General features: G+C 36.9%; 1 protein-coding gene across 4 annotated transcripts in view; it reads right to left on the minus strand.

Moving 5' to 3' along the window:
• Positions 1 to 23,468, minus strand: part of LOC108696629 (histone-lysine N-methyltransferase PRDM16) — a 439,218-nt gene that overhangs the window by 34,198 nt on the left and 381,552 nt on the right. For 3 of the 4 annotated variants that reach the window (XM_018226160.2, XM_041569449.1, XM_041569450.1), the window contains exons 5-6: positions 9,510 to 9,612; positions 1,615 to 1,813 (exon numbers count right to left, since the gene is read on the minus strand). In XM_018226160.2, coding sequence (XP_018081649.2) covers positions 1,615 to 1,813; positions 9,510 to 9,612 — 302 coding nt within the window. Of the gene's footprint in view, positions 1 to 1,614; positions 1,814 to 9,509; positions 9,613 to 14,855; positions 15,279 to 23,468 lie in introns of those variants that run through there. The other variant, XM_041569451.1, reaches the window with a different exon arrangement.

The raw sequence follows: 23,468 nt of genomic DNA on the forward strand, positions 1-23,468 counted from the left end.
CTTCATGTAAAACAATGATAGCAAAAATGTGATTGTTTGTGACATGTGACATATAGAAGTGTCCTTGCATCTGATATTCCTGTGTAGTACATTGGGTGTTATGGAGATACTGGCTGGTTTAGCAACATCTGGAAACCACAGTTTGTAGACAGTGGACACAATACTCATGAGGCAATGTTATTTTACAGTTTAGTCGGATAAGCTCTCAAAGGCTTGGGCTGTTGAGTAGGCTGAGATCAAGAAGAGCAGGAAGGAGGTTCAAACCTATTCACAAAGGCTTATTGCATTGTAACAATCGAAGGTCAGAAGATCTTAATGCTACTTCTTGCTAATCTTTGGAACAACTATATTCTTTCCTAATACGTCAGATTTCCCTTTATTTTTCTTGACAGGTCAGATTCCTATAAATTGAAAGCTTTGAGGCTTTTCAGTATTTACTATAATTGCAGAAGAAGTTAAATGTCTACTTCTAAATCTTACTTACCACATAGGAGAGCAAGCTGGTGAGACAGCACCCTAGATCACGATGAATAGAATTATATGCCAATAAAAACTAACTCTGGATATTTTTATACCAATAGGCTTTGCCCACAATGCACTTGAGCAAGTTGCATAATCCATAATTTCAGTGATTTAAAATCCCCCTTTTAAGCAAGGCCAAATGTAAGATTTATTGCACTTCCTCTGTTCTGCAAGTTCCAACAAACAGGCCAGTTTCATTAGGTTAACTTGCCACAGGGACAGCACATAAACTCAATGCTCATGTATTTGGTATAAGTGAGGATTATATGGGGTAATGTAGAAGTAAGGTTGATCTGGTCAACTAGGCAGAGACATCAACTTTGCAGCTTGTAAAGATGTCAAACCGCAAGAAAAACCTTGAGTGATCGGATAAAAAAGATTGTAGTATTGATACATAGTGATGGGCGAATTTATTCGCCAGGCGCGAATTCGCGGCCAATTTCTGGCGATTCCCTGCCAGCGAATAAATTCGCGAAACGCCCACGAAAATTCGCGGCAAAAAACGGGCGCCGGCGTCAAAAACAAGACGCTGGCACCGTTTCGCGAATTCCGCGCAAAATTCACGAATTTTTTGGCAAAGCAAAACGACGCAAATTCGCCCATCACTATTGATACACAAATAAACAGCCTAGTTGTGGTGTTTGCATTTCTAGGTCAGCTAATAACATTCCTACGTACGTGAGGATCACTGGATTTCCTATTCTGATTTTCCTTCCAATGATCCAGTGCAATTGCATTATATCTTTCAACATTCCCCCTGACCCTATAGACTGCAAACCATTGCAGAATTGGATATCTAGGGGCACAAAGTACTGCATACATTAATGTGGGTAGTGAAATTCCGCCTTCTGTCTGTAAAAAAAAAATACAAATAGTGATTCTGGAAAAAAATAAATATTTGTTAGGGGGTGTGGTAGTTTTAATTCAGCAACAACTGGGGACTGCCCATTCTGAATAAGGACGGAAACATTGACAGTTAAAAAATATCTAGAAGTAACTGCTTTTCAAGAAAGTGTTTCAACTTTTTTCACTTCAAACATTCCCATTGGCTGAGCCAACACCAACTTTCAAATTGAATAATTGCCCCCTTACCTGTATTTGTTGGGGAAAGGGCGTTCACAGTCTTTGCACTCGTGCATTTGTTCATTATCGAATCCCTCCTGCTTGATTTCGTCATTCAGCGACTCGTAGATGTGGTTGACTGTGGTGCAGGCGTATTTCTGGTGCCGCCTCAAGTCCAACTTGGACTGAAAGAGTTCGTCACACTCCTCACAGCGGAATGTGTGCTCTTCTGAGAACCACAAAAAAATACATGGGAATTAGCCCAAGACAGTCATACAGCAAATAGCCTAGGTCTTATCTTCACCTTTCATCAGTATGCAATAATCCAGCCTCATTGTAATACCCTAGATTTATTCGTTACTGTCCTCCTGCTAGAAATCCATAGGGCCTATGTATAATGTGTCCAGGAGCTGTCAGAGAACAATTGGTAATGGAATATAGTAAAGAGCACTGGGGTCGGGGTGAGGGGAAGGAGCTTTATAATTAACTATGTACATACTAAATAATTATTGTCAAGGTCAAACAAATTTTAAAAAAGGGCAGCTGTTATTAAGTTTACGAGGCAGCATCCTGACTTTCATGCCAAGTTAAACAATTGGCTCCGTGCAGTAAATATACGGAAAGTACAGATTCTGAAAGAGTAACAGGACTGTCCAGCACTCCCCTAACAGGCAATTTCGCGAACAGAAGCTTCTTAAGCCATTTAGCTGCTTTGCACTCCAAACATCTTTCCATAATTAAATGTTCATTCCTGTGCAAACAGCTTAGAACAAACTTTGTGCATGTAGCGAGGCTCATTAACTCCCAAGGTAGACTGTAATTAAGCTTTTTGGTGGGGATTTATTGATGCTGGCAAGCATGCCATACAGCCCTGCCACTTAAAAGCTCGGGGCAGAAGGGTTTAGGCATCTTGCACTTCACCAAACAGGCTTTTTCATTAAGCACTGCGTTTGATACCTGGGGTTTGTATTTATAATCTGTCAGTATACTTTAAATAAAACTTGAGTTACTTTAAATGGAAAACATGTCCAATGTGTACGTATGGGGTTTTCTTCCTTGACTTTACTTACTTTAGATGTAAAGCATTCAGGCATAGTTTAATGTTCATAAGCAACCTCTTTTCTCAGCATAGTTACACTTGTATTTAAGACTAGAAGCTGCCATATTGCTTACTCATATAGGCACCAATAGCACATCTATTTGAGACTTTTGGAGTTAGTTGCCTATAAGGAGTATCCAGTCCTACATGCAAATATTCCTAGAAGAAATGTTTTCTGCACACAGTAATGTCTTCCCTCTCACTTTTTATTTATGGGAAAATAACTCCTTATAAATTACATTTCACTTTAAATCAGTACTCTCTTAATTGCTGCAACTTAGCATCTGTTGGTTATTTTCAATTACAAATGGAACTAACAGACACACAATCTAAGGTCTCATTAGTTGCTGAATTTGAAAATTCGAACATAAAAGTTTGCTGGTTGTTTTATATTTTGTATAACAGTGTCAGGCCATCTGTGGCTTCATTGGTTATCATCAACTGTAGTGACTAATGCCACAGTATACAATATAGGGGTTATAAAATATTTCAAGACGGCACAAATAATGTTAAGGGTTTAAGGGGTTGTTCACCTTTAAATTAACCTTTAGTAAGATGTAGAGAGTGATAGTAGATGTTTTAATTTTTTATTATTTGTGTTTTTTGAGTTATTTAGCTTTTTATTCAGCAGCTATCTAGTTTGCAACTTAAGCAATCTGGTTGCTAGGGTCCAAATTCCCCTACCAACCATGCATTAAGTTTGAATGAGAGACTGGAATATGAATAGAAGAGGGCTTGAATAGAAAACTAAGTAATAAAATGCAGCAATAACAATACAGGGCCGATTTTAGAATATAAAAAAGTACACCAATTGACTCCAAATAGGTTCTAGGAGGTCCCCCATAGGCTAAATTCATCAGGTTTTAGATGCCGATTGGTCGAAGTCGAATTTTTAAAGAGACAGTACATGATAAATTTCGATATTCAAATTTTCGAATTTTTTTCAAATTCAAATTGAATTTGGACTATTCCCTAGTTAAAGTACACAAAAAATAGCTGGAAATTCGAATTTTTTTAATTAGAATTTTCACTTCGACCCTTGATAAATCTGCCCCTATATGTGTAGCATTAGAGAGCTGTTTTAGATGGGGTTAGTGACCCCCATTTAAAAGTTGCAAAGAGTCAGAAAAAGAAGGCAATTCAAAAGGTATAAAAAAAAAAGAAAAAATGAAGGCCAATTCAAAAGTTGTTTAGAAATAGTCATTCTATAACACTGTAAAAGTTAACTTAAGGAGAACCAGCCCTTTAAAGGAAGGACAGAAAAACATAGTGCGTGAGTTTTTAGAATTTGCCTCTATAATGTCATTAAATGCAGGTACTGTAGGGGGTGCTGTGCACTAGTATATATATATATATATATATATATATATATATATATATATATATATATATATATATATATATATATATATATACAGTATATATATATATATATATATATATATATATATATATATATATATATATATATATATATATATATATATATACATACAGTATATATATATATATATATATATATATATATATATATATATATATATATATATATATATATATATATATATATATATATATATAGATAGATAGAAAATTGCATGTATTTTATATGTTTTTTATTTGGAATTGTTACAGGTTGTAGCACACACATACATTATATTTACATTATATTTAACTCTTACAATCATAGAATAACTAGTAAATAGAACATGGCTTTTTCACTGTACTGTGTATAACTTGATAACTAACATCACCAAAACATACACTTTTCATACAGGCTGGCTAATCAAACAAAATATTATGAATATACTGTATAAGTTGTAACCTGCCCCTAATGTTTGTCTTTCAGAATTTCAAGCGGTAATTCTAAGAAGGTAGTTTTATTTACCTATCTTTAAGGAACTTTGACTGCTTTATAGAGAGAACTAATCTGATTAAGTTTGAAGTCAAAGCTTATGAGGAAAGAGACATCAGAAGTTTCTTTTGTCTTTACATTATTACTTCCCCACAGGATGTCCAGCAAAATGCACAATAATGGGAATTCCGTCCCTTAGGTGATCACTCGGGTTAAATTAAGATGCTGGGAACCTTGAACCATTTCTATTGTCCGGCTAATAACTATTCACAACTTCTCTTATGTACAACCCCCCCCCCTTTCTCTGTATCGTTTGCAGTGTTTATCTCGTTGGATATGTCTGAGACTTCTTTATCATAAAGTATAAAACCTTTAGCTGGAAATCCTGAATTGGGAGATTTTTTTGTTGCTTTGTAGCTCATGAAAGTGCAATTTCCATGTTTCTGAACATATTATACTGCACCTAATGAGCTACAAAATGTCAGAGAGATAAAAACACAAAACATTGCCCTTTGTACTATTGCCATAGGGGTAAGGCATTTTTTGATTGTACTGGCAGGTTAGGTTGGTTCTTACTTGAAATCACTGATTTATAGAGCAATACTGAACCAAGACTGCATTTTCTGGTCCAGGTTTTTGTCTTTAGAATTAATAAGGTTCATAATATAGTCCTAGAGATACAAGCTCTGAATTATGGGAAGGCCATCTCCCATACCCACATTTTCCCTTTTCTTTATAATAATAAAACGGTTTCTTGTACTTGTTCCAAACTAAGATATAATTAATCCTTATTGGAAGCAAAACCAGCCTATTGGGTTTATTTAATGTTTAAATGATTTTCAAGTAGGTTTAAGGTGTGAGGATCCAAATTAGAGAAAGATCTGTTATCCAGAAATCCCCAGTTCTCGTATATTGTGGTTAACAGATCAATAGGTCCTTCCAGCTGACAAGAGGGCACCCATTCCGATTAGAAGAAAGTAGGTTCCGTGTAAATATACAGAAGGGTTTATTTGCAATGAGAACCGTGAAGATGTGGAATTCTCTCCCTGAATCAGTTGTACAGGCTGATACATTAGATAGCTTTAAGAAGGGCTTGGATGGCTTTTTAGCAAGTGAGGGAATACAGGGTTATGGAAGACAGCTCATAGTACAAGTTGATCCAGGGACTAGTCCGATTCACAACTTGTAGTCAGACAAGTTGACAAATTGGAGAAGCTTCAAATGTTTTTTTTGCCTTCCTCTGGATCAACTAGCAGTTAGGTTATATATATACTTACAAGGGTGAGCTTTATGGACGTGTGTCTTTTATCAACCTAACTTACTATGATACTATGTTACTATGTTACCATGTAACAGGTCCCATACCGGTATATGCTGTAGGTTATAGATAGGTTACTGTGCATTCCACATGATGAAATCCTCTGCTTTTTGGCTTGGTGTGGTGTTTAAGGGCACATTTTTGGTTTTAAAGTTCCCTTGCTGGCTTTTTTATTAAAAGAGAAAGAGCCCCAGAGGAAAAACAGCAAAAAAGTAGGATGTTTTCAGATGCATTTACTTAGCAGACTACAGAAACCAACCAGGAATTAGATTCCATTAAATGAATCGGCTAATTGTTCTTACTTCCCTAAAATGTGATTATGGTCTGGAGATCAAAATGATGCAGGAGAGAGAAAAAAAAAACTGTTCTCAAATTCTGTTCTCCTAAGTTTCATGCATTTTATGGTGACCACGTTCTTTCAGCCGGGGTTTCTTTTGAAGCGCAATGTAAACGTTCGTCCGAAGGAACGGGTTTCTTCTGCCTTGTTTGTGAGACCTGCAGTTGCTCCGTCTATCTAAAAGTCCCATCAGTAACACTCAGGACAATGGAGGAATGTAACTGAAAAATAAATCAGCTTCTAATGGCTTTCAGAGAAACCAAGGGGAGGCAATTATGTGGCATCTACATGCTAATCTACCAGAATAAAGTCTCTAAGCAGTTCAAGAGCTCTACTCAAAATTCCAACAGAGATAAGGGGGTCTAGTGCATTTGGCTGAGGTTGGCATAAAAGATTTTTGACGATAATTATCTTCATGCAGAACATTTTTGCATTCTCTTTCTTGTACAATTCTGACTTTAACTGACTGAGAAAGTATTTATTTGAAAAAGTAGAGGGGGGAACAAAGCTGTACGTTTGATGGAGTTATTTGGTCCTGGCATAATCGAGGCAAAATTTGGCAAGAACTTTTTCCTGCACATGAATTAGAAATATTTTTTTGTAGAGTGTTCGACTGTTCTACGGACTCTTATAGCTGTAGTAGGACAATCCCAAATATACCATTATAGGAATGGCTCTACAGATGTAGCAGGTGTATTCATTTATAGGTAACACAAAAAAGCTTGATTCACATATGATGAATTCACTATAATTCTATTCCTTTGACTTAGAGGTATATCTAGCCATTTATGTGACATGCACCATAGAATCCTACATAGAAATAACAACACAGCAGCCCCACAGAATAAATGTTTCTGGTTTTTCTGTTTAATCTATACCACTTTGTGTATTTATTGACAACATGAAGCTCCGATAGATCAAGCTGAGATGTTTTGGAAAGGGTTAGGACTTTAACTCCCTGATTCCTCAGTGAGTTGGTGGCTGCAGGTCTCTTGGTATGGGCATTATCATTATCTGGTGGCTGTATTTCAGGTAATAAATGTGCTGCACATGGCATGTGTTTAGTAACCCATATGAACCATAAGACCAAACTTTGCACCTGTTTTTCCATTACTTGATGGGCCGTTTGCTTATATTCCATCACATTCTATGTTTCAGTCATACATAGATTAGATAAACTATGGCAAATCTAGACGAAAAACCTTTCATTCTGCTAGCAATCCATGTCATCCATGATTATTTATCACACTATTCTTTTTGGTCCATTTTTCTCAGGCAGTGGCCCCTGGACTTCTGTCATTTGCTGGCAATGTCATTGCAGGTCCTTTCAATTTATGGGGCTTAGTTGTAGATATAAACTGCTGTAGTTTTTAACTGACCCACATATTAGAAGTAACTTAACTATCCTAAAGGTAGCCATATGTGGGTGGATAAAAGCTATCCCTCCAGACTGAGTTGGCAACTACTGGCCTGTGTATGTATCAGTGTGTTGATATTCTCCTTATCAAATTGGACTATGTAGGCTTCACTGAACGATAAGGTTGTTGTCCCTAGGGCCAAGGACTGGATCAGTCAAATTTGGCCCTGCATGTGTGCTACATAAATACCAAGCATGTATTTTATAAGTTTTTTATTTGGTATTTTTACAGGTTGTAGCACACACATACATTATATTTACAATCATAGAATAACTAGTAAATAGAACATGGGTTTTCACTTTATTCATTTTCTGTGGCTTCCAATTTTGGGACGTGCCACCTACAAAATGTGTCTCTTCGTATAATGGCACCAGATTTTTGCACATTCCATCAGCAATTTCAAGATCCTCCGCATTATCTATCCCCTCAATGAGACACTGCTATGATCCATGTATATACAGGCAGGTTAATCGGCTCTTGATAGAATTGATCATAGTTTGTGTATGTATTAGGGACCTTGAATTATAAGCTCCAGTGGGGCAGGGACCAATGTGAATGATATATAATATATAATCACTATATACATAAATAATAATTCAAGCTCTGGTTACCTTAAATTACTCCCCATCCTGATATACAGGCTGCTCTTATGCAAGCTATAGTCAATTTCTATTTTCATAAACCCAGCTCGACTATAAGAAGGTTTTTATTTGTCTGGTCTACAAAGTTGCAAGTGAAGTTATTTTTATACAAGTTTCATTTATTGTGTGTTGGCCCAGCCTTTGACCGGGTCCTTTCAAGTGTTTTGAGTCTGCAAAGAGCTGATATCACAAGAGTAAATGAATTATATTACATGGCAGTTGTACCACAGAATTTGGTAACTGTGAAATTGAAAGTTATACACATGAGTCGAGCAGTTAGCTAACCTCCAGAGCCATGCTGTTAGGAATCATATGTACGGCATTAACTCCTGACTGTTTGCCTCAGGTATCAAAGGAGGCATTTAGGAACTTGTACTATAAATGGGATTATATTGCTGGCCTACATTTACAGATATAGCAACGGCAGTGCTTGTAAGTGTAACTAGGACCTCTTTGTTTTATGCAGCCATAATGTTTTATTCTGGGGTCCCCAGCCTATGCGAATAGAACTTGTTTAGCTACACAACATTAATAAGTGTTTGGTTTGTATTAAGGTACCTTTAACAATGAGGGTGACCAGTCAATAGGAGCCAAAACCCTCTATAAAATAATTACACCCTAACACCACACACACATTCCTTTTTGTACACACATCATTGTACAGTACATGACAAATGCAAATTGTGTTATCCATCATGGGTTTAACAGTAGAGATTCATCTCCAATAAAATGCACTACTTTGTGCAATTACCCTCCTAAAACGAAACTATCCTGGATATATATAACTTAACCATATTAATATTGACAAATATAAGCAGTAGATCAGGGTGGAAAGTCTATTGGCCAGAAGTGACCCTCTGGCACATTAATTGTAGTGCTTTAATATCCTTCCCATGCTTTCAAACAGAGTTTATAGAATTGCTGCAAATAAAATATTCAAACAGAGGTTATAGAATTATTGCAAACAAAATATTCAAACAGAGTTTATAGAATTATTGCAAATAAAATATTGCCAATAATTAATTTGTGACTGCACATGTTTGGGACATAGGGATATTGCTGAGCTGAGGGCCAACTATCTTGTTGTTCATTATCTTGTTTATTAATACTTTGTTTTCTTTATTATAAAATACAAGTTTTAATTTACTAATATTTCCACTGAAGTGTCATTTTTAAGCACAGCATCATTATTGATCAAACATTTCCCATTCGTTGTTGCAAGCTGGCATAGTATGCATGGCAGAGACAATAACTTACCATCAATATTGGGGGGCATGTTTCCTGGGGAATAATTCCCCTCCTTCATATAAACCAACAACTCTTCTCCTGGCTCGATGTCTTTAATAACTTTATAGGAAAGCTGGAATGAAAACAGGCAAAGGGAAATAAAAAGGGAAATAAAATGTCATTTATAAATGTTAATTTAGACAGAATTAAAAAAAAAAAACTGTTATATGCCCCTTGTAAAATAGGTTTGTTACACTTTGAAATGAAACCTATTGTGTCTTCACAGCAACCAGTGTGTTAAGTATTTTTAATAAATACATATAGCAGAGCAAGGGGACCGATCACCCTCCTGCAAAAGTGCCATCCATTGATATGACATAAAAGGCTTTCATTTGTCCGTTTGTTTTAATTATAATTATGCCAATTCTGGGCAGAATTAAATCCCTGGTGTTCACGTTGTCAGTGGTCCTGCAGACCGACACCATAACATATACATATAACCTACCAAAAAAAAAAACGTCAGGCCTGCTGGGTCTGGACGGGGTTAATGCAATATGTACATCTTAAAATTGAGTGTTGAAATTTTTAATGGTTGGGTATACAAGTCACAGAGATGTTTTGTGAGAAGGAATTCTGGCAATGTTCACCATTAGGCTAGGTTCCAGTTCTGGTGTTAACATAAAAAGAAATACCCACAGCACACCCACTAGATCTCTCACTGCAACCTTTCGCGACTGCAAATAAAACAGGTCGTCGACTATTTAGCATCAAATAAGAGACCAAAAGAACGACTTAGATGACTTAGAAAATAAACTGCTTATATATACACTACATCAGGATAACGCTTTAAAGCAGAACTAGCCTGGCAATTGGAGACATTCACACTATGTGAAGGCTGTGAGCGAACTACTTGGTATCTGTTTCAAGGGAATAGGGAGATTTTACTACCACTTCTCAGTGGCTAATACCTGTGACAAATAAACCCACATCCAGATGAAGCTTGTAAATGCTCTCCCAGCCTTACCTACCATAAAATCCAGTTGTTTGTCTATTTTCACAACCCTATTACACAAGTGAAACATAAGTATCATAGCGTTTCTGATACCTTGCAAATCTGTTTTAATCTTGGTCAATGCAGATTAAGGTTTCACACACCCCCCCCCCCTAAAAAAAATGTATCTCAAATATCCAGCAGCCATTTGTGGTTGAAAAAAGTTCATGGGCCGTGTTACGACTTCCAGGTTAATCAAATAAAAGTGGGTTTTGCTCATGCATGGGGAATGGGGCTTCTTCAGGAGAGAACTGCACTGAAAACAATAGGAACCTGCACCCTGCTGATGCTGGGGTGTCTTTAAAAAAACTTGCCTGCTGGATCCCAGTGGTGTGATATTTTTTTAGCCTATTTATTTATCCCAGATCCCAGCTGCTTTGGGATATCATGAGAAGAATGCTGCTAGCAGGCACATCTTGTCTATCTCCTCTTTATAACCTTACAAGCTCAAATTTCCTAAAACATACATTCCTAACGCAGAGTAACTGAGACCATTAGACATGTTGTTGACCTTTTCAGACACTTAAGGAGTTAAATATTTGCTACTGCTGATTTGGAGGCTACAGACATAATATTTAGGATTCTCACTATGACCATTCTTGCATTTGGTTTGGCCGCTGTTCAGTATATATATTATTTTCCATTCTTAAAATAATGTAATTAACACCTCTTACACCTGCCTTTGTACACAGTGATTTAACAGAATCCCCCCCCTGCATGACATGAAGACAAGACGAGGGCAACAACTGGGTCCTGTCTTTAGCACCAGCCAATTGGAATGGTTAATTAACATGCCGGGAACATCAGGGCCCATATATTTCATTGATGTGTCAACGTGATGCCCTAAATGGCTGTACAATATCTCAACCAGGTGTGAAAAGTGAACAGAGGCCGCTACTATGTTGGAGAGCCACATAGCCTATAAATTTTCAACTTAAACTCAAGGGGTGTTTTGCTAACCACTGAAAGGAACCCCCACACCCAAATGAAAATTGCTTGGTGGTCTGCAAAATTTTAAAGGAGGGGCGCTAACCAAATTGAAGGTATTTTCTGATAGAAATGAAAGGATGGGATATTTGGGTGGAAGCCATGTTTCTTAGAATCCAAATTTCGTCCTATCACTACAAAATGCAGCCCATTAACGGCACAGGCAGTAAAGATGTATGAAAGCGTGGAGACTTACTGTAGCCTGTAGTTACAATGTCTCCCTTTACATGAGAGCAAGCAATAATGGAGGATTAGGATCCCTTTAAGGGACTAGAGCACCACTACTTTCATAAAACAAACAACTCTCTCTGCAGCCGGCACAGCGTCGGGGGGGGGGAGAAAAGAAAACGATTTTCTAAGTCCCGGTTTGTATGGCCCTTGGGTTTCAGCAGTAAGACTCCAGCATCCGTAGGCTCAGCTGACCACGCTAAGAACACATGCTCTAAAAACTCTTATACAGGGGTCTTCTGAGTTTATAAACATAACAAGATTATTACATTTAAAGGGTAACAGGGGAAATGCAGCCCAGTTTATTTAACCCACAGGGTGCCAGACTTTTTTCCCTAAGGCAGAGTAAATATTTCAAGCCATACACAGGGCTTTGTATGTTGCGTTCTGAGGATAGGTAACACTAGAGGCGTCTCACAGGCAGCTGTTGTTAGACTACAATCCCCAGAAGCCCCTAAAAGCCAAAGAGGGGCTATAGTTATTTATTTTCCCTCCTCTTTTTGGATAACACACAAATGAAGACAGAAAACTACTAATAATTTCCTATTGAGTGTACAGCTTTTGCCTGTTTTACAAGTGCCTTAATTGTTTATTTACAGCAATGATATCTATGTCATATGGAATTCAGTAAGATCCCAATATTTCCCCAGGACTCACATAGTTCTCCTTTTTTCCCCCCTACGAGGTGTCCCAATGAGACTAAGGATACACTGCTTTCTCTAATCACCTTCTATTCTTCTAAGTGCACATTCTGATGACATGTGACGAATGGTTACTAAAGCCGTCTTTTAAATTCCCTGCAGCCTTTAAATACCACCTCATTAGTAGCTAAACCATAAACGGGCCAGACACTGAGAACCGGGGCCCCTACCTAATTAAGGCTTAGAGCCCTAAATTGAGAAGCAGAACTATTTCATTAAGCAACCCTACAGCTGTTGGTGGCATTCTGGGAGTTGTAGTTTTAGAACAGCTGGAGTATCGTTGTTGTATAGAATGTTATAATATACAATTTATACTTTCATTAATAACACCAGGAAAATTTTTCTTTTCTGTCTTCCTTTTACAACCAGTACTGATAATTCAACCATAAATTAGTTTTAGGTTTTACGAACATTAATACAAACAACGTTCCAGCAAATACACCCCCAAACCAATGCTTTTATTATATAGTAAGAATGGTACAGTGCTGTAGTGCTATATCTATAAAATATACATGTATATTCACCATATCAACAAGCAGGCATAGGATGCATTAGAACACTTAGACAATGATTGATGAATAAAAGGTTCTTAGGATACAGCGGATATTTATATTCCAGATTTGGATTTTAGTTCCGTGATATAGTCATACTACATATTTACAAAATTTATACGGCAAACAAAAACACAAAAATTCTGACTAATTTATTGCTTTAAGCTGTTTTCTTTCAGTTTTAAGCATTATTAGGAAATCGTTAAAAGGGAAATGTTCAAATTGCGCTCTCCTATTCAAAGAGGAAATTATTCAGCAATTCTTACAAATAAATCAAACACGCTTAAATCAGCAGTTTACTTGACAATATTTATGGGAATTCTAAGTAATTTGTTTCAAAGGCATTCATAAATATATGCAGTCGATATATATATTGCACAGATTTTGATAATAGTAAAGAAGACAGAATAAAGTGCATCCTACACAGCATTTGCTTCTTTACTGGGAAATATCTTGACGTTCAGCCGAGAACAATATCTCAGATGTTTTTATGCCCTTATGCTAAAATTTTAGGTATTTTGCCCAGTTCAACATTTTTTACGGCCGGGGGGATTTTGTATAGCAATTACAGTACAATAATATTAAAGGGAGCCAGTTAGTGTACAAACATGTTGATCAGAGAAAACGATTCTCAAATGTTTAAGTGGCTACTACAGGCATCCGTACGTTTCTACTAGAGCGACATTATTGTCTGTTACAAATTTTTAAAATTAAAATTTTCCTTTTGTGCTCAAAATATTAGCAATTTTATTTCTTAATTATAATAAAGAGATTGTAAGCTCTTATGCACACTACCACTGTCCTTCTCTGTGTTCTCTGTTGTCTCTTTGTAATTAATTAATGCTGGCAGTTGTGAATTATAAAAATGAAAACAATATGAGGCTGATTATAAAGTCTTTACTGTCACCTCTTTGCAAGCAATTATCATGGAACAACTCAATATACCATGGAAACCTGTTAGCGATTCTAATCTACCATTATAATATTTACAAACTCTCTTGAATTTATTGAACATATCAGAATAATCCTTGCAAATTTTAGCTATGCCACACAGTGAGGGTTCCGTCTGCGATTATCCTTCATCTAACTGAATGAAAAAATATAATACAGCTTTTAAAAATCCATGCAACGTTGATATTTTAAATCCATTTCACACACACAGCTAAATGCAATGAACCGGTGCCGAATATCTGTCGACTGTTTTTAACGTGACAATTAGCTATCTTGAATTTGAAATGAAAAATCTCTAAAAATTTCAAATTAAGAATTTCCTGCGATTGTTTTCAACCTACATGCCTTTGGAACTGATCGACGACCGATTTATATATAAATATGATTTAAAACACATGGTGGTTTTTTTTTTTAATTCCGCAGCAAATTTTGAAGATTTACAAGTTCATTTGTTCAAATTTGCTCCTAATAATAGTAAATATCATTCCGTGACCAAACAGCAGGATTTTCAAGACCACAAGGTGGCACTCCAGACATACATTTCATTTCTCTCCCTGCCACTGAACCTGCTGCTGCTGTTCCCGTGTACTTTCTCGAGAGCACACTTATTTACCCTTACTTAGCCAAATCAACTTCTTCTTTTTTTTTTTTTACCAATTTTATAAAAAAAAAAAAGTAAATCAAACGTACAAAAATAAGCGAGAGATTCAGGCAGCCCTAGTCCATCTCAGGGTCTCCCCTGTCTTAAAACAAGCAAGGTTGAGTCATGAGCAAAAATATGCAAATTTGGGGCTGAAACTTTTCTTTTCCCTGCTGTTTTCCAAGTTCATACAACAACTGAAACATGCACAGTAAACAGGACACAAAAGGGGTGAAAGTGACAAAACAAACAGAAAACATGTCTAACCTTTTTCCTTTGTGTAAGGTGCACAAGTTCAGAGACCTGACTTGTGTTTAGAGCTTTCCAGTCTGCTATCCCAGTATCAGATGAGTTTGTGGCAAACACCATCCTTCCAACATTAGAGTGACACACTCCAGCCACTGAGTGTGAGTGTGTATGTGTGTGTGTGTGCCTGTGTCTGTGGCAGGCCTGAAGATAGCCCCTGAACTATCTCTATCTCTCCCGAGGTGGGGCTTCATTGGTGATTATCCGACTCTCTCAATGGTCTGAGATCCAAGCCTCAGACACTCCCCCTAATCTCATCCGAGAGGACTGATTTCTCCAGAGACCCTCCCTACATTATGTCTGTATCAGAGCCTACAACATGCTCAAAATCATAAGGGGAAAGGAAGTTTTTTTTTCTCAGTCCCTTTCTCTTCTGCTCTCTCTCTCTCTCACACACACACACACAAACAGCAATCCAAGTTTTCAAACTGTTGATATATTTTACATTCTTTAGGAAACTGCATGGCCGTCGTCGTTTAAAGGGCTGAACTACGGGAGGGTTGAGCACGTCCCTAACAAAGCTTTTTAATAGGCTTTTTTCTTGAATATTAGAAATCTCACCTTATAAACTAGCTCTTAAAAGCCTGAAGGTGTCAAAAAGTATATTTTCTTTATTCGCCTATTTTTTTTTTTTTTTTGCCTCTCACGTGTTAACCTTTTTTTCACATTTCTCCAAAAAAATATAAAATCAAAGAGAACTAAGTGTAAACAAGAAAAAAAAAAGTAATTTGTTAATAAAAAAACATTTCAGATGAATGCCTACAAGGCTCGGGGGTTGAATGATTTTAAGAAAAAGTATTTTAAACTGATTTGCAAATAATTTGACAAACAAAGAATTAATGTGCTTAATTTTTATACATTTTGAGGGTGATTTTTTTAAGCCTTAGCACAGACTATTTGTTTCTTTTTTACAGAATATGGAGAAGAATAAAATTCAAACATCATTACAGGTATGGGATCCGTTATCTGGAAACTCGTTATCCAGAAAGCCTTCTCCCATAGACTCCATTTTAGTCAAATAATCCAAATTTTTAAAAACTATTTCCTTTTTTTTTCTCTGTAATAATAAAAGAGTAACTTGTATTTGATCCCACTGATATAATCAATTCTGATTAGAGGCAAAACTATCCTATTGTGTTTATTTCATTATTTTAAATTAATTTTAAGTTAAGGGTGTTATTTACTAAAATCCGAATTTATCTCATAATTGAAATAAAAAAAGCTCAACCAAACTCCCATGGCTGATTTTGCCTTTTTTATTTATAAAATAACTCAAATAAATCGGATCATGAAAAAAGCAGATAAAACCTGATACATACGTTTTCTTTTCTGACTTTTTTTTCTGGGGGGGGTTTTGCCTGAAAACCCCAATTTATCGGATTATCAGGCTAAACCCAGTGCAGACCACGATATCTTAAAATTTGGATAGGGACTTCTCCCATTGACTTATACTGTACATGACCTCGACAGGTCTGAGATGGCCGATTTTCACGTTCAGGCTTTTCGTAGGATCGGGTTTAATAAATCTTGAAAAATTTGAGGGTTTTTTTCCATGAAAAATTCAAATTTTTGTCTCAAAAAAACCTGACCAAAAAAATTGGAGTTTTAGTAAATAATCCCCTTAATGTATGAAGATTGAGAACCAAATTACGGAAAAATCCCTAATAGAGAAAACCCAAGAACATTCTGGATAAAAGGTCCCATACCTGTATTATGAAAAAAGGCTGCAAAATTAAAATTTATTTTTTATGTATTATTAGTATTTCTTATATGAAGCCAGAATTCCCATTCTAAACAATCTCCTTCTAAATGATGCCCTCTAATACATGTTAACATCATTAAGTGCACTTACTTATGTTTAGATTATGGGCAGATATGGCCTCTAAATGTCACTGCCAGATAAAAAGCTCCCTTAATTATACAAAATCTAGGCAAATATCTCTAATGGTTGTGGTGTAACAATTCCCCTCGCAAACATTGCTCTCCATTTATGCAGTTCATTTAAGCCTCACAGGGGAAGGCTTTATTATTTCAATTTACAATTGAAATAATAAAATGCAGCTTTTAAAAATCAAGGTCCTCTTCCCCGTCTCTGGGAGATGGCGGCTGCAGGCAAGAGGGAGCAGAAGACCTGGCTTTATTGGTATAATATAACGTCAATTGTTACATGATAACCTGATTGGGAAATGGAAGGTCTCTTATCTGTGCATTACCTGTTTCGACCTCTCATCCGTGCAAACAAGGAAAGACCTGATCATTAATTGATTATTTATGTCCCAAATTGTCCCCTGTGTTTACTAACCACTTTGCGGAATCAGGCTTAGCAGCCCAGAGCCAGAGGAGCCCCACATCACTATGTTTTCACTCATGCAGATTACATGTAACAATAGAGCACCTCTCTGTGGGAGCATTTCATGCGCTGCTTGGGGGACTGCTGCCAATTTCTCTTTTAAAAAATGTGCCTTTATGGTGAGATTTATGGCATAATTAATGTTAGTTGTGCCAGAATACACTGTAAATTAAATGTAAAGACTGTAAGTTATTTGGGCAAATGTGGCTAGAGGGGGTGATGGGAGTTGTAGTTCAAACGTATCTCGAATGCCACTGTTTCTATTTTTTTTGTAGTAGTTTCTTTAATGAAAGGTGGTAATATGATTCCTGGTCATTGTTGTAGCACCCAGCGGAAACTTAGTAGCATGTAGCTTATAGTGCTTACAGAACATTCATTGTCTGTATATGCTCAGGAGCTTCCATGCTGCTTTCCTTAGCACTGGGGGTGCTGCTGGTAGGGAAGGAGAATTCTCAGTTCAGCTAAGGAAAGCAATATGGCAGCTTTGAAGAATTAATGCATATATGCATGCATGATCTCTGTGAAATTGTGGGTAATACTGTAATAATTAAACAACATATTTAGAAAGTTACTGAATTGTATCAGTAAAGCCAAACATGAAACACGTAGGTGGAAAGTCATTAAAAAACTTGCACTGAGCAATGGAAAAAGTTGGACTTGCAGTATAAAAAAAGTCAGCCAGTAACTGTCAGAGGATGATGGGAGTTGTAGTCCACATACCCAGAGTGCCAGCAACAGGACTAAAGAAGCAGAGCAGAAAGCATCTACTAATCTGATATTTTAAAGGGAAATGTTTGTAGAAAGGTAGGTATTATTTATGTAGTTTCAGTGCCTTGTATTTGTTTCTCATAGCACAATGAATTCATGTTTTATAGCTTCTGTTGGTGTCCAATAGCATTTGATGCAGATTTGTTAACGATCGTGGCTCTTGGCAGAATAATAAATACATATTTGCCGGGGAAATAACAAAGGAGACAATTCACTAATTTTGCTGATACAGATCAGAATATCACAACTAAAGAAGGACGTTAGGATTCCTTGTCCTATCTCTGCAGCCTTGGACGTTCATTTTTTTTTTAAAAATAAATAACAATTTATTTTTCAAAATAACCTTTTACCTACGGTTAAGTGGCACCATGACCTGTGACACAGAGCATTTTCCCCCGTGTGTGTTTTGAAGACAAAATTCTAGCAAAATTCTAAAAGTACTGCAATGGGATCTCTAATCCTGAAACCTGTTATCCATAAATTTCCATCCCTGTTCAAACAGTTCTTGCTTATTCTCTTTAACCATAAGACACATGGATAACTAAGCACCAGAAATCTACGTTGGTGGCAAAACCATTCCATTCGGGTTTTTTAAATAGTGTAAATGTTTTTAGTGGATTTAAACCCTCAGGTCTCAAGCATTCCAAATAATAGATTCCATACCTGTTTTACCAACTCCAATAGTATAAAAGCATTGATTATGTTCAACTGGACACTGATATGTATGCATTTTTAAGGTGATTAAACTGTATTGAATGCTCGGGACCCGGGTTTTTTTTGGATCTTCATACCTTAAGTCTACTAGAAAATCATTTAAACATTAAATAAACCCAATATGATGGGTTAATTAATAAGAATTAATTATATCTTAATTGGGATCAAGTGCAAGGTACTGTTTTATTATTACAGAGAAAAAGGAAATCACTGTAAAAAATTTGGATAACATAGAGTCTATGGGAGACGGCCCTTCTATAATTTGGAGCTTTCTGGATAATGGCTTTCTGGATAATGGATCCCATACATGTAAATGGTTCAGAAGATGGTGCTATCTAATTTTTTTACTAATAATCACAAGGGTAAAAGTTTGTTCCATTGGGCGTGGGAGAGTCGTATTTCGATTCTTATATTTTCTTGGTGTGAACGAGCATAACCAGCATTAAAATGGGTGGGAATAAAACTGAACTGTAGAGAACCAAAAGCATGAATATGTTCACAGAACCCAGTGCCAAAATATGTGTGAAACCCAACTGTAAATTGAATTTCATACCTACATCCCTCTGGGTCCTGCATATACACTTGCTAGTCTCATGGGATAAAAGATAAAGGTTCAAAATCCCGGCAGGTACAATCTCTGAATGACTCAGGACAGATAAGCAGGACAGATAAGGTAATTAAGGCTATAGAAAAAAAAACAAAAAAACAAAACAGGAAAATGCTCATTTGCTTGCACAGATGAAAAAGATACTACTGAGAACTCAATGAGAATAACAGAAAAAACAGGTTATGTTCACACATTGTAGAACTTAATATTTGATTGTTTTTTTTTTTTTTTTTTTTTTTGTTTCCTGGCAGCCAGTGTTCAGAGTCCAGACATTCAGGCACATGGCGGGCCCATTCTCTTCACTCTAGTTCGGAACAGGAGGGGAGGGGGGGCTGCCAGTGTCCATTCTTTGCCTGAATTCCTTGGAAGACTGTACTTTCTTCTTGACTCGTGGAGAAAGTTTTTTGCAGTTAAACAATTGACTGCATTGTGTTTCCTAGCCCTGTAAGTGTACTTTTTGTTTTTGTTTTGCTTGATATTGTCTGTTATACAGCAAAAAAAAAAAAAATAATAATAACGGCACTGACTTCACTGTGACCTTTGCAAACATGAATTTGGTCTTGGTACACGTATGGGATCTGTTATCCAGAAAGCTCTGAAATTTACTATTGTGATAGGTCATTATTTAGACAAAAAAATACTTACATTTTGAATGATTTGCTTATTCTAGGCTAGTGTAAATACATGTTTTTGGTTTCTTTTATTGTTTAAATATTTGTAGTAACTTTAAGGGATTGGGATCCACCTTAAGGAAGACCTTTTAACTGGAGAACCATAGGCTCCAAGCACTGTAAATAGAAGTATGTCCTGATTCTATGGAAACTCATAATTTTTTTTTTTTACATAAAATAGGTCCTGGTGGTTCACCATTATAGGGGTGGTTCTCCTTTAAGTTAATTTTTAGTATGTTCTTGAATGGCTAATTCTAAGCAACTTTCATTTTTTCTTTCTTATAGTTTCTGAATCATTTGCCGTCTTCCAACTCTTTTCAGCTTTCAAATGAGGGTCACTGACCCCATCAGAAAACAAATGCTGTGTACGGCTACACGTTTACTGTTATTGCTATTTTTTATAACTCATCTTTCTATTCAGGCCCTCTCTTATTTAGATTCCAGTCCCATATTTAACTCAATGCATGGTTACTAGGGTCATTTAGACCCTAGCAACCAGATTACTTAAATAGCAAACTGGAGAGCTGCTGAATAAAAAGCTGGATAACTTAAAAAACACAAATGATAAGAAATGAGATCCAGTTGTAGATTGTCTTAGAATATCACTTTCTATATCATAATAAAACTTGATTTAAAGGTGAACAACCTCTTTAACCTCTTCTGAGGCCATACAAGCTATTTGTGTAAATACCTTTTATTATTAAATCAAAAGTGTATCTATATTTTTCTGTATATTTGTATTTTAAAGCTACTTTTAGACTGCGCTTCTCATACTCTGCATAAATGGACCAGGCAGGGGGAAGAACAGTGCAATTAAATAAATAAAATATAAATATATACAAATACAACAAAGATGAAGTCCTAAGTGCTAAAGGCCCCCATACACAGGCTGATAAAAGCTGCCGACAGACCGAGTCGGCAGCTTATTGGACCATGTGGGGGCCATCCGACGATCGAGATGTCAATCGGGCAGGGTAGACAATCCCGTTGGATTGCAGCTGCATCTGTTTGTTGATGCGGTCCTGCGATCCCGACAGCCCACATTGCCTCCATTCTGATCCGATCGTTGGGCCCTAGGGCCCATGATTGGATCAGCCCGATGTCGCCAAACGGGCAGATCTCTCCCCGATTTGCCCACATTGAGGTGGGCGTTATCGGGCTAATCCGATCATGGGTCCTAGGGCCCAACGATCAGATCAGAATGGAGGCAATATGGGCTGTCGGGATCGCATCAATGAACAGATGCAGTTGCGATCCGACGGGATTTTTTGTCCCTGACTTTCGGCCAGATATCGATCAGGGGCGAACGTCGGATGGCCCCACACACAAGTCAATAAGTTGCCAACTTGGTCTGTGTATGGCCACCTTTAGATACAAAGGCTGGAAGTCCCATTGGTGTTTCAGTCCAACCCTAAATCATTGACAATTAGTAGCAAATAAAACTCAAATAAAAGTGAAAGCAAATCTTGAAAGATGAAGGCACTAGGGATAATTGTCTACATTTTATTTTTTTGATTGTCGAACACGAAACAAGTTAAAGGTCTGTAAATATTATTCACGTGCAAAAGAAATATACTGGTCATTCCTGCCTTTATACAATGATAACATCAGGCCTGGCTAATCAGATGGGGTGGGGGGCTGCTGTGTGCTATGAAATATACAAGGGTTTGTCTGCATATGATTTATGCCACATACATGTTTTCATCAGTCTAAGCAACATACTCATTTTCGTCTCTTCCCTGAAGCAACATCATAATCATTACAAAAAGTTCAGCATCAATCAATGTTCGGTTTGTAAGCGGAAAAAAAAAAACATTACATTTGAATGGCAATGGCCCATCAAAAAAAATGTTATAGATTTTGATCAAGGATACACCGAGGGATTTGTGTGCGGTGCATTACTGGGAGATAGATTAGAGTCCTGCCTATTTGGCTTTTGTGTCCCTTTGCATTATTGATATCCTTCCCTCTTTTAGATTCCTGCTTATGGCCTTTTAATCTTTGAACTGCAGGAAGTCGGGGGAAGCATTTTTTTTGGCCATTTCACAGATTGGTACCTTTGTTACACAGCCATGAATGAGACATCATTACTGGTTTCCCTTGGGCTGGGGACAGGGGCGGGGGAAATCCATCCTGCAGTCCTAGACTTGTTGTGGATCTACATTACCCAGTGTACTGGGAGATATTGGGTGTCCTATTTTAGCAACAACTGGAGTATCATAGGTTGGGGTTGAATAGCTATCATAGTATTTACTGTATTTTTCTTTTTAAAATCCTAAATGCTTTCTTTTAAACACAGCTGCATGGGTTCTATTCGGACGGCAAAAGGCTTACAATAATAATAATAATAATAATGCTTATTATTCATTTGCTGCAGGGCGGCCATTTTCTCCGATTATATGTTGGTCATAAATTCTGACTCTCACTATTGCTGGCACATGGATAGTAAGCAAGGCGCCCATGCTTGATTTGACAACCCTGCTGATAATATAGAAATGGGGCTAAATGTATGACTAACACCATCTGTTTGATGCAGTATATGCACTTCTACAGAGTTAATGACTGATGGAGCCAGGAGCCAGGGAATATGTATTGATCATTCATTAGTGTGTGAGTATATGTACGTGTTTGTGTGCATTTTGTTCTTTTCATTTTTCATCACTTTAAGCCAGATCTGTAGCACTCGCATTATATTTAAATAAGTCTATTTTTACTCCCATGGCCTCCATATACCAGAATTATTCAATGGAGGGTCAGGCCAAACAAGCACATATTTGTTTTACTCCCAAGTTGCCTCTATTATAGTTGTCATCATATTTCTTGGTCCACTTCCCTCCCCTTAAATATACAGGAATAATGTGCAAACCTTCAGGCATTCTGCAGGCAGAAATTGAAGCTGCCTATCAGTTAGGACCCCACTAGGCCCTCTTTCTTCCTGGTTTCCCTATTGTCATAACCCTTACTCTCAAATTATGGTGTCACAGCTTTATTTAGGATCATTTTTATGAAGCTAGAAAAATGGCATTCGAGCACAATGTACACAATGATTTCAATGCCATAGTACGCTGTGTAAAACCATTGCGTAATGATTTTATGTGAATGGCAGCAAAGTGTCAATGTTTGGAGTAATAAAAAGGTGTTAGCTTGAAAAAAGTCGCTTCTCAGCTTTTTTCAACACTATTCAAGACAGAATTTGCCCCATTGATTTCATTAGGCCGTGTAAATAACGCCATACTTTTCAGCATAAGTATGGAGGTTAAAAAAAGCGAAAAAAACACCCCCCCCAAAGATTTATAAATTCTCTATTTTCTGTTTTCAATTTATTATTTAAATAATTGTGATGCATAGCGTTAATATTTGAAACCACCAAGTAAAAATTTACATTTCTTTATAAATACTCCCTCACAATGGGGCAAATTCACTAAAGTGCGAAGTGGCCAACGCTGGCGAAATTTGCCAGCATG

This window comes from Xenopus laevis, chromosome 7L (genome assembly GCF_017654675.1).
Source record: "Xenopus laevis strain J_2021 chromosome 7L, Xenopus_laevis_v10.1, whole genome shotgun sequence".
NCBI lineage: Eukaryota > Metazoa > Chordata > Amphibia > Anura > Pipidae > Xenopus > Xenopus laevis.